The sequence below is a fragment of the Micromys minutus genome (assembly GCF_963924665.1).
Source record: "Micromys minutus genome assembly, chromosome: 8".
Taxonomy (NCBI): Eukaryota; Metazoa; Chordata; class Mammalia; order Rodentia; family Muridae; genus Micromys; species Micromys minutus.
Genome location: NC_137977.1, coordinates 39,892,441 through 39,904,646, shown reverse-complemented (window position 1 = coordinate 39,904,646; position 12,206 = coordinate 39,892,441). Strand labels below are relative to the sequence as shown.

Genomic DNA, 12,206 nt, shown 5'->3' with positions numbered 1-12,206 from the left:
TTAAAAAGGCAAATTTTGGATATCAATGATGTTTACAAGAATTACACAATAACCAAAATTCTTCTCAAAAAGTATAATTAAAATCCCATACATTATAGAATCCCCCAATTCATTTCAAAACAGAGCTAAATAATGTAAAAGACAGTGTAAGTAGAAGTGTCAATATCCAGATAGAAACATTGCTTCCCATATGAATATTGAAAATATTTAAAGTTATAGATTAATAACATGATAGAATATAGAAGCCTCTCTTTACAGAGAAGCCAACTAGTAGCAAGAAATTCACTGCAAAACAGGTACATTAAAATGGAGTGCCACCAGGCATTTACTGGGAAAGAGAGCATTCCATATACAAGAATAAAGATGTAAATTGAAGTCACTGTTTTTAATAGCTGAGTAGTAAGATGTACAACATTTTCTGTATCCATTCTTCTGTTGAGGGTCATATGGGTTCTTTCACATTTCTGGCTATTATAAATAAGGCTGCTATGAACACAGAGGAACATGTGTCCTTGTTATATGTTGGAGCATCTTTTGGGCATATGCCCAGTAGTGGTATAGCTGGGTCCTCAGGTATACGTCCAATTTTCTGAGAAACTCCCAGACTGATTTCCAGAGTAGTTGTACCAGCTTGCAATCCCACCAACAATGAAGGAGTGTTCCTCTTTCTCCACATCCTCACTAACAACTGCTGTCACCTGAGTTTCTGATGTTAGCCATTCTGATTGGTAGGAAGTGGAATCTCAGGCTTATTTTGATGTGCATTTTCCTGATGACTAAGGATTTTGAGCATTTTTTTTAGGTGCTTCTGGGCCATTCGAGATTCCTCAGTTGAGAATTCTCTGTTTAGCTTTGTGCCCCATTTTTAAATAGAGTTATTTGGTTCTCTGGAATCTAACTTCTTGAGTTCTTTGTATATTTTGGATATCAGCCCTCTATCGGATGTAGGGATGGTAAAGATCTCCTCCCAATTATGAAATCTGCAAGCAAATGGATGGAACTAGACAATATAATCCTCAGTGAGGTAAACCAGACACAAAAAAAACATACACGGTATTTACTCACTGATATTGGCCCAAAAGCTCAAAATAGCCATGATATAACTCATAAACCATGTGAAGCTTAACTAGAAAGGAAACAAAAGTGTAGATGCTTACTCCTATTTAAAAGGGGGAACTAAATAATCACAGGAAGTAGGAGGGAGGGACCTGGGATCAAGAGGGAGAGAATGGGAGGGTACAGGATCAAGTTTGGAAAGATACAAAAAAAAAGAAGTCCAGAGGGTCAGAAAAATTAATAGATATATATAGCAATGGGGGGTGGGAAACTAAGGGAAACCACAAGAAAGTTTCAGACACCAGGGAAGCTAGAGGTTCCCAGGACCAAACAGGGATAACAGTCAAAATACCCAACAAAGCGTAAACAGAATCTGTAGACACCACCTCCAGTAGATAGGCATGGCCCCCAGTTGAGTTATGAGGCCACCCAACCATCTCAAAATTTTTAACCCAGATTTGTTCCCGTCTAAAGGAAACACAGGGACAAAAATGGAACAGACTGAAGGAAAAGCAACCAGAGATCATCCCATCTAGGGATCCATCCCATCTACTGACACCCAACCTAGACTTGCCAATATTTCTAATGGCAAGAAGCACTTGCTGACAGAGCCTGGTATAGCTGTGCCTTGAGAGGCTCTGCCAGCACCTGACTAATACAGATGCAGATACCATAGCCAACAAGCAGACTGAGCCTAGGGAACACAATGGAGGAGCTACAGGAAGGACTGAAGGAGCCAAAGGGGACTGAAACCCCATAGGAAGTTTCAACTAACCAGACCCCGCCCCTCAGTGCTTCCATGGACTAACCCACCAACCATAGGGACCTATGGCTCCAGCTGCATATGTAGCAGAGGATTGTCTTATCTGACATCAGTGGGAGGGGAAGGCCTTGGTCCTGTGGAAGCTCGATGCCTCAGTGTAGGGGAATTCTATAGCAGTGAGGCAGGAGTGTGTGAATGGGTAGAAGAGCACCTTCGATACCCTTTCCTGTTCTGGCCCGAGAGGAGCAGGCTCCTGTGCCAGTGACACCCAGAAATTAAAAGATTTTGGAACCTGGGAGGTCTCGGACTGCTCTTCCGCGGCTGTCTTCATGCCACAGAATGAATATATTGAATTGCACCGCAAACGATATGGATATCATTTGGACTACCATGAGAAAAAGAGAAAGAAAGAAGGTCGGGAGGCCCATGAACGCTCAAAGAAAGCAAAAAAAAATGATTGGCCTGAAAGCTAAGCTCTACCATAAACAGCGCCATGCCGAGAAAATACAAATAAAAAAGACGATTAAGATGCATGAAAAGAGAAACACCAAGCAGAAGGATGATGAGAAGACTCCACAGGGAGCAGTCTCTGCCTCTGCTGGACAGAGAGGGGCAGTCCAGAGCAAAAGTACTTTCCAACATGATTAAGCAGAAACGAAAAGAAAAGGCGGGAAAATGGGAGGTTCCTCTACCCAAAGTTCGTGCCCAAGGAGAAACAGAAGTATTGAAAGTTGTTCGAACAGGAAAAAGAAAAAAGAAGGCATGGACGAGAATGGTTACTAAAGTCTGCTTTGTTGGTGATGGTTTTACAAGAAAACCACCTAAATATGAGAAGTGCATTAGGCCAATGGAAAAAGCCCATGTCACACACCCTGAGCTGAAAGCTACCTTTTGTCTGCCTATACTTGGTGTGAAAAAGAATCCATCATCCCCACTGTATACAACCCTGGGTGTGATCACCAAAGGCACAGTTATTGAAGTGAATGTGAGCGAGTTGGGCATGTGACACAGGGAGGCAGGTGATTTGGGGAAAGTACGCCCAAGTTACCAACAATCCTGAAAACGATGGATGCATAAATGCAGTCCTGCTGGTTTGACAGTGATGTCATACAAGTCATTCCACTCACTACCGAAGACTACACAGTCAGGAAAACACCGCCACTGTGACCTTTTTGAACTACCAAGCAGCCTTACGCCATGTGCAGTTATCAAGTATTTATTAAATTGTAAAGGAAAATAAAACACTGCCCAATTTAAAAAAAGAAGAAGAAGAAGAAGAAGAAGAAGAAGAAGAGCACCTTCATAGAGGCAAAAGGAAAGAGGGATGGGAGGGGAGTTTGCAGAGGAAAGACTGAGAAGGCAAACAACATATGAACTATAATAAATAAAATATTCAATAAAAATACAGATGTAAATATAATAGCCTTTTTAAGTAACAGTAATGGTACGCTTAAGACAATTGGAAAGTGGCCAGTAGAAAGAGAAAGAATATGCTCAATTACATTAAATAGACTATGAATAAATGCCTTAACAAAGACTATAAAAGCACAAAGAACTGAATGGAATAATGAAAACAATCCAACACATAGCAGTAGAATTTGACAAAGAAAGAGAGTCACTAAACAAAGCCCAAAGTAAAATAAAATTGGAAATGAAAAACTCAGGAAAATTTTAAAAAACAAAACAAACAAACAAAAAACCAATAAGTAAGCTCACCAAGAGAGACATGGAAGACTTTCAGATCCTGAAGACAGGTAGAAAAAGTGGATGGCTTAGTCAAAGAAAATGTTAAATCTAGAGAGAGGGCTGGTGGGGAGGGAGGGAATGAGGGAGAGAAGAGACAGACAGACCAACTGACCGACTGAGGCACAAAACAGCCAGGAAATCTGGGACACTATGAAAAAACAAAAGCTATAAATACTGGGTATAGAGGCTGAGGGAACACCAGGTTAAAGGCACAGAAAATATCTTTAATAAAATTATAGAACAACACTGCCCCAAAAGAAAGGGATACATATCAAGAGTAGAAGTATACAGAGTATCAAATAAACCTGACCAGAAACAAAACACCCCACAATACCTAATAATCCAAATAATAAATGTACAGAATAAATAAAGCATATTAAAAATTTCAAGAGAAAGCGACCAAGTCATAGGCAGGCTCATTAAAAATGACAACTGGCTTTTCAATGCAGACTCTGAAGGCCAAATGAGCCTGAACAGATTTTTCTACACGCTCTAAAAGACCACCAACACCTGCCCAGACTACTATACTCAGCAAAACTATCACTCACAATCAAAGGAAAAAGAAAAACATTTCCACAATTAGGGAAAATGTAAGCAATCCTGCCCACCAATTCACCTCTAAAGAAGGCACTTCAGTATGAAAAGGTTAACTACACCCAAGAGGACACAAAAAAAATTATTCTAGGACAGTTAATCAAGAGGAACAGAAAAGCCCACATTACCACAACAAAATAACAAGAATTAATGAATGTTACAAATTAATAATTAATTCTAAAATCTCCAAGGAAAACACAGTCTAACTAAGTTCTGCTATGTCCAAGAAACACATCTTAACATCAAGAACAGACATTATTTCAGGGTAAAAGGATGGGGAAAAGTATTCTAAGCAAATGAATCAAAGAAGCAAACTGATGCAGCTACCTTAATATCTGACAAAATAGACTGAGAAGGCTACTAAAGAAAAATAGGGAAGGATAATATATAAAAATCTATAATATACTCCATAATACAAATTTTCAAGTATACTAACATTGTAAGAAATACTTATTTGTGTATGCTCTCAATAGAAAAATGCAAGCTGCATTATAAAAAATAAACAACTCTACCATCTAGAATGTAAATATACTTCTAAAGTACACATCAAGAAATTCTATTTTATTAGGTATGGAAACAATATACCCTACTAGAGAAAAGCCATTCAAGTAAAATCAAGGCATACATAAAAATCGCACTCTGAAAACCTCCCATGTGAAGACAATGTAACAAATAAGTAGAAAATTTTACCATATTTTGCCAATCTCTATTCCCAATGAGATTTAAGAACTTCATATAAACATGAGTATTTTTAATATGAAGTATTTATATTACCTGCTCTTAAGAAGTTACTACAAATCTGATGGCTTAAAACTGACTGTATTACACCTTAGAGACCAGTGTATCAAGTCAGTCATGAGGCTGAATCAAAGCAGGGCTAGACTTGCTGCTTTACAGGCTCTAGGAGAGAACCCGGGAGCCTCCCTCAGGATCTTAGAGCTGCAGGCATTCCTTGGTTCATTCACATCACTCCAATCAATGCCCCATGAGCATAACCTTTTTTGTGTATGTCAAATTTTTCTGCCTTTCTAATAAGGACACTAGCATTTTGCATTTTGGGCTTACCCAGATAACATCTAGGATAATCCTGCCAATTCATATTTCTGCCATATGTGAATCTAGGTTCCAGGAATTACCATGTGGATATATTTATGGAACCATTCCATTTTATACCCATCATAACTTCAGTAAATATTGCTGAAAAGGCAAACACTGTGGATACTATTTGCACGACTAAACTAATTTTGTCACAATGTTCTCTACTAGTATGATCATCATATTCTTTTGTTTTTAAAGGACTATTAAGTAAAATAGTATCCTTTTGCAGTTTAGAAATGACTCTTCCTAGGCCAGTTCAGCAATAAAAGCATTTGCCACCAAGCCCAACAATCTGAGTTAGATCCCGACACCCAAGGTGGAGAGAAAGAACCAACTGCAAAAGTCACCCCCTATCCTCCACATGTGCACCACAGTGCACACCATCTGTAGTTGCAGTTGCCAGGGTGCCCTTGCTTCCAGACATATGTTCTAGGAACTCCCATCTTCTGAAAGAACAGCATGTACTCAACTACTGAAGCTATCTTCAGCCCCAATTTAAAAAAATAAAGAAATGATTCTGTAATCAAATTTGAAATACTATTTCTTGAAACTAAAGATTATGATAATGAACTGTGTTATTACAAATTTTAAAATTCATATAACCTACCTCCAGATCCTAACTGCTTATAGAATCTGTATTCCAAATGCAGCTGTGGTGCTCTGGATTTCATGGGCTCCTAGGCAAACAATTGAATAAACCAAAGACATTTCAGTTAAGAGAAAACTAAGTTATAATTCCAAATGTTTAAACATATATACACTTTCATATTTTACTGGGTATCACTATATCTCAATCCATATAAAAATAAAATTGTGTTCAATGTTCAATAAATTTATACCATCTTCAGATATATATATATAATAAGTATTTGGCCAAAATACTATCAGAAGAACCAACAGAATTTTTCTTAAAAATTAAATTAAAAACATAGTTTTCTGCAACATAAGTATATAAAAAAAAAAAACAAGAGACTAGGGGAAGTAAAAGGTTAACAGGAAAACTATGAAGATACATTATTGAGGGGAAAGTAGGAACAATATGTTATTAGAGATCTGGACAATATAGTGGGAAGGCTTAGTGGGCACTGGATGGGAAAAGGGCAGTAATGATCAAAAGCAACACACAGATTCAAGAATGAGAAGCCCAAGAAATGAAATATATATATATATATATTACACTCACTGGAAACTTAGTATCATAAGGATTATTTCTAGAAACCAGTAAGCTTAAACCTAGAGGGGCAATAAAGAGCAATAGTTAAAAGTACAGAGATTTAAACCAAATTATACTAGGTTTGACCAATATGTGTGTGTGTGTGTGTGTGTAACTTCAATAGATGTGTGACATTTGGAAAGTTAGCTAAGCTTTCTGTATGCTGCAATTCCTCATCTGTGTGTGTGTGTGTAATATAAAATTTAAAGTATAAAGTAATAAAACTAGTGTCTTCCACATAGCACTATATTATCCATAAATTTTGGTTAACTATCTAAAAATACACAACCTTAAAATGGGAAACAGTATCTACTTACACCATTACAACTGAAATTAAAGGTATATCTAATCACTGATATCCTCCAGGCAAAAAGAAAAGGAACTATCCTGGCTTAGTTTAGTAATTTCAGCTTGATTCCAGTACTTCAACAGCAATAATATGTTACCATACTACTATGAAGCTAGTCACATCACCAAAGGATGACATTTTCAGTAGTCATGGCAACTGGTTATTGTGTGAGTAGAAACACATAGATAAGGCATTAATCTTGCAAGCTGCGGCAGAACTGAACTATCCACTAAGGCCTGGTTTCAAAATATCAAACAGTGCCTTTATTTCACTAAAATACAGAAATGGGTTATGTCAAAAATATATAAATATTACATTTTCAACTATCTTTATAGTTGGTTGTAAACAAAATTACACCTTACCTATTGCACTGAGATACAATAAAACATCAAACCACACACATGGGAATCAGTAAACTAAGGACCAAAATGTAAAAGATTTTCTGATCTTCCAATAGAAAGAGAATATAACTGTAGGCCATGCTTACCTCAAACCAGGAAAATAAAAATGTTCCCAATTACCCTAAATTATGAGAAATAGTAATGCTGGTGTGTAGTGCTGATCACAGCATATTAGAAAGAAAAGGCTGGGTGTGGAGATGCACACCTATAATCCTAGCACCTGAAAAGTGGCAGCAACAAGATCACGGTCATCTTTATGCTGCACAGCAAACTCAAGGCCAGCTGGGCTATAAGAAACCCTGCCTAAAAAGACAGAAGGAAGGATACCCTGTCCCACATCTCACATATAAAAGAGGCTGCAAAGTGATGTTGATTTGTATTTACTAAGGCACAAGTGGGAGGGACGGGACAAACAAATTCTAAATCCGAAAATAACAGGACTTAAGTGTCCCACCTGATGAATTAACTAGACAGGGAGCAGTCAACATAGCGGTGGCTCTCACACAGGATATACCGTCTACACAGAGATGTTCATTATGGCCACTTCATCACAGAACACCACACTATTTCTATCCTGGCACACCACCTCCAATTCTAATGTCATTCAAGGGGTTAGAACATGGAAAAAAAGAACAATGTCAAACAAAGTCAAAATGCCCATTCAAAGACTGTACAGTTCCTGCATGCTGAGTCTATGAGTCCTACATACTAACTTCCCTTGTCTGCTTGAATTGGCTTTTTATGTAGCCTTTTAAAATTATTTAATGCAGTGATTCATAACTGGTCAAGTGCTGAGAATAAGTACGATGGAGTGTTCAGCCCTAAATAGGACAACGGTATCAATCCCCCATGCTCCCCTTCATTCCTGAACCCTCCCTGAAGAAGGGACAGAAAGAACTGGAGAGTCAGAGGAGGGAAGGAGTACTAGAAAATGCTGTCTTCTGAACATGACATGGCCACTCCCTCCTGAACTCAGGACAGCTAAGGCTGCCTGCAAAAGCCCTAGACCATCAACATCAGCATGGATGAAGGGGAGGCATGCATAAGGCATTCTCCCTGGCTGATGAGCTATTGGCAGTTGGTTGCTGGAGAAGGGAGTGTGAACTGGGGAAGGGTGTGTACGTGACAGGTGGGCCATGCTCCAGTGGACAGCCCAACACCACTCCACAAGAATGTAAGCAGCACTTAAATAGACGTGAAATACAAGAGAGACTTATTGAAGGAAGAAAGAGAGGGAAGGGGGAAAATGATATGATCATTGTCTACTTTTATAACATGGATAAAGAATAAACTAATATTTTTAAAACAAAATGATATTTCTACTAATTTGGGCACTTGGAATCTTAATATTAAAAAATGTTACCAAAGGCAGAAATTATTTTCTCAATTTTGACATCTATAAGAGCTTGATTATATTAAAGGACTCTCATGACTGATTACCATAAATCCAATTTAAAACACTGATAATCTTGTCATAACCAAACCAGACTTTGTATTATAAAGTCAGAGACTAGACCTTAAAACCAGCAGAATTCATTAGGATAAGCCCAGTGTCAGTCCCATGTATCTCAGTGATGCCACAGCCTGCCCGCCTGTCTTCATTTTGATGAAAGAACAGGAAACAGCACACTTCAAGCAGTAGGGACTTTCCACTGCAGTTCAAAAGCTTTCTTTCTTTCTTCTTTACTTTTTTTTTTTTTTTTAATTTCCTCCCACTGCCTTTTCCTCTAGCAGTCTGACTCATATCACCCTAATACACAGGTCATACTGTCAGAGACAAGGGTGACAAGGGTAAGAAGAATGAGAACACGAAGTCAGTCTGGATCTTAGGAAAACTTGACTAACAACCAGAATAAGAACATATGCTTTATAAAAATGGCTCCTAGCACCACGTTGGGGCACACGCCTTAAATCCCAGCACTTAAAAGAAGTGAATCTCTGTGAGTTCAAGGGCAGCCTGGTCTACAAAGTGAATTCTAGAACAGCCAGATCTGAATAAGCTGTCTTAGTGAGTGAATGAATGAATGGACACATAAGTAAAAGATAGTTCCAGGATGCAAACACTTCCAAAGAGATCTAATTTGTGCCTGTCACACTGAGCACATAAAACTCTGTAATACTCCCAAGACAGTCAGCTCTCGTGGAGTTTTGAATCCCTGAAGTCGAGCAACAACCAGCTTTACCGGATTCATAAAACACCAGTAGAAAAAACCCTGGGAGAATAATTGGCACCCAAGTGTGTGTTCAAATACAATCCTGAATGCTAAAGGCATGTTTATCTTGTCTAATGAGAAAGAGAAATTTTGCTTTTATCCACTTGAAAATATCTTCCTAAATTAAAAACACTGACAACTACAAAGTTTCACTTCCATGATGCTGCCAAAGTAAAGAGATCCAGCACAGAGAACACACACGTCACTGGCTTCAGCAATGATGTCAGGGCCATTGTCACACAAGCCCGCTCAGGCAAGCATTTTTCCTTTTGAATAACCATCCAAGTTATGAGTGTAAAAAAGGAAAATTAATAAGCCAATAATTAAAAGAAATAACTGTAAAATCAGTATGAACTTACCAGTTTAATCGCCACATATTCATTTGTGTATAAATTTTTCCCTTGAAAAAGGAAGAAATATGTCAGATTCTGCTAATACTTTTAAATTTAATTTACATAACTGTTAGAACCTGCATTGTTTAAAATCAGAAAGTCTGTAAGACATTAAATAAATCAAAACTCTTTACTTCCAACTCTTACAACAAGAAAACTGCTAAATTAGCTTTCAACTCAATAATGCATTTAGGTTCCAAGTAGAAACTGACACTAGTAAACATGCTATACAATTATAAGACAAATATTCTGTTATAATAGTGCGTGCAACTTGGAAAACAAACAATATTCAAGTAAATAGTGAATACATTTGAAGCCAGAACACCTACTATATAAAATAAGAACAGGAAACTCCTCATCCATCCATTTTCTTTTAAACCATTATAGAATATTGTCTTATTGGGTCATATTTAATCTGATATATATCAAGTATATAAAAACTCTGACCTATGTTTAAAATATAATTAAATAAGAAAACTAATCAAGCTGGGCAGTGGTGGTGCACACCTTTAATCCCAGCACATGAGAGGCAGAGCCAGGTGCATCACTGCTTTTGAGGCCAGCCTAGTCTACAGAGCTACTTCCAGGACAGCCATGGCTACACAAAAATACCTGTTTCATAAAATAAATAAGATAAAATAAAACAATCCATTAACTACTTTGAGAAACTATTTAGAGTTAAATATAAGAAATGAGATTTAAAAAAAAAAAAACCTATCATCTCAATATATAGACATTTCTGGGGATAAGAAAACTTGAATAAAAGGTTTTATACATATTTAACTAAATGAAATACTTTAAACTTCTAAATACAGAAAATTATGTTAAACATGAAGGCACATAAATGACAGATCAGGTTAACATCACTAACATGCAAAGAATTTAAATAAACTAATTATCCTTATGTTGACTTTAAGCCAAGAAAATTCCAATGGTCAGATGCACAGCCCCAGAAGAATACTATGGAGAATAAGAGCTAATAAAGATAGAAGGTCAGTCTGAAATATAAATTAGCATGTATCTTTATAAATACATCAAAAAATAAAATAAAAATAGCCCATGTTGTTTCTTAATTTCCAGTATTTTTAATTAGCAAAAAATGCCTATTGTATGTACTCAAAACAGAACATTTGTTTTTAAAAGGAGAAAGTAGCTCTAGTTACAGACTGCTAAAAACAATACAGGCAGTTTATCAATTTTCAAGCATGGCATTCTCCTGTACAGCTTCCTTTATCTTTTCATACAGCTCCTAACTTCGGCCTCAGATGTTCTGCCATCTTTATAGTGCAAGATATTCAGATAAATATCCTAAATATTGCCCTTATTGCAAAAAAGTGTGGAAAAGTGGAATAATTTATATTAATGCCTAGTAGCATAGATCTCATTGACTGGACATATTTGAAATATTTAACACAACAAAAATACTAAGTGTTACAAATCAAGTTCTATTCTGAAACTCATTAAACTCACAGTTTTCAAACTTTAGTTTCAAAATTTTGAATTTTAAGCAATTTGGTTTAGCATCTAGAATTGTTTTCATGCATATTTTTAAACTCATCATATATGAGACTATAGGTGCCTTCCAGGAAACCTAAGTAAAGAATGTTACTAACAATGAGGAACCTGATTTTAAGAGACTAGTATCTAATTCACAATTGAGTTTAAAGATGAAAAAATATATATTTCCTTAAAGCTTTATAATCTTTTTACAAAATTATATATATTTATATAATTTTTATTCTGAACTATGTGCAGGAAAAATCCAGAAGATGAGTAGTTACAGATACTACAGAACCAACATAGCTACATTTTTGTTGGCTTTCATATAGTCTAATCTTTTATATCACTGCAAAAAAAAAAAAAAAAGAAACAAAATAAGTTGCATCCTAAAAAGTATCATCTTTATTAACATTAAATAGCAGGCTGAACTGTGGATTATACAGTCATACCCATGAGCAAAGAATAAGTAATATACAGTCTTGTCCCTGAGGAATAGCCACAGTTCTACAATTAGTTAGTGTGCTAAACACAAAAGTGAAAGGTGTGCAGTGTGTCTGTCTGAACAGTGGAGTGAGATAGGAGGAGGGGGATACACAGATCCATTAAGGCTCCAAATGGACTGGAGTTAGTTCACTGATAACTTCATCTATCTCAAGTGGCATTTCCCACTCGGGTTTTCTGCTGTGTTGAACTTGAGGTTTTCCCGACGTTGTGGAATAGGAGTTATTAGAGAGAAGTATAGCCTCCAGATGTTACATTCATGTGTCTAGCAGGACTAGTAGGTGTTCAACAATATTAACTCAATATTTAAAAAGTGGCCCAGCAATAAACTATATTTTCCAGGCATTTTCAGCTTAAGGTAGCCAAGTGACTAATTTCAC

General features: G+C 36.8%; 1 protein-coding gene and 1 pseudogene across 12 annotated transcripts in view; one reads left to right on the top strand and one right to left on the bottom strand.

Moving 5' to 3' along the window:
• Nucleotides 1–12,206, bottom strand: part of CSNK1G3 (casein kinase 1 gamma 3) — an 87,789-nt gene that overhangs the window by 43,255 nt on the left and 32,328 nt on the right. For all 11 annotated transcript variants that reach the window (XM_080920426.1, XM_080920433.1, XM_080920432.1 and 8 more), the window contains exons 3-4: nucleotides 9,793–9,833; nucleotides 5,865–5,934 (exon numbers count right to left, since the gene is read on the bottom strand). In XM_080920426.1, the coding sequence (XP_080776552.1) occupies nucleotides 5,865–5,934; nucleotides 9,793–9,833 (111 nt within the window). The remainder of the gene's footprint in view (nucleotides 1–5,864; nucleotides 5,935–9,792; nucleotides 9,834–12,206) is intronic.
• LOC308423634 (ribosome biogenesis protein NSA2 homolog) lies at nucleotides 2,149–2,916 on the top strand (annotated as a pseudogene). The gene has a single exon. The product of its transcript is annotated as a ribosome biogenesis protein NSA2 homolog (transcript).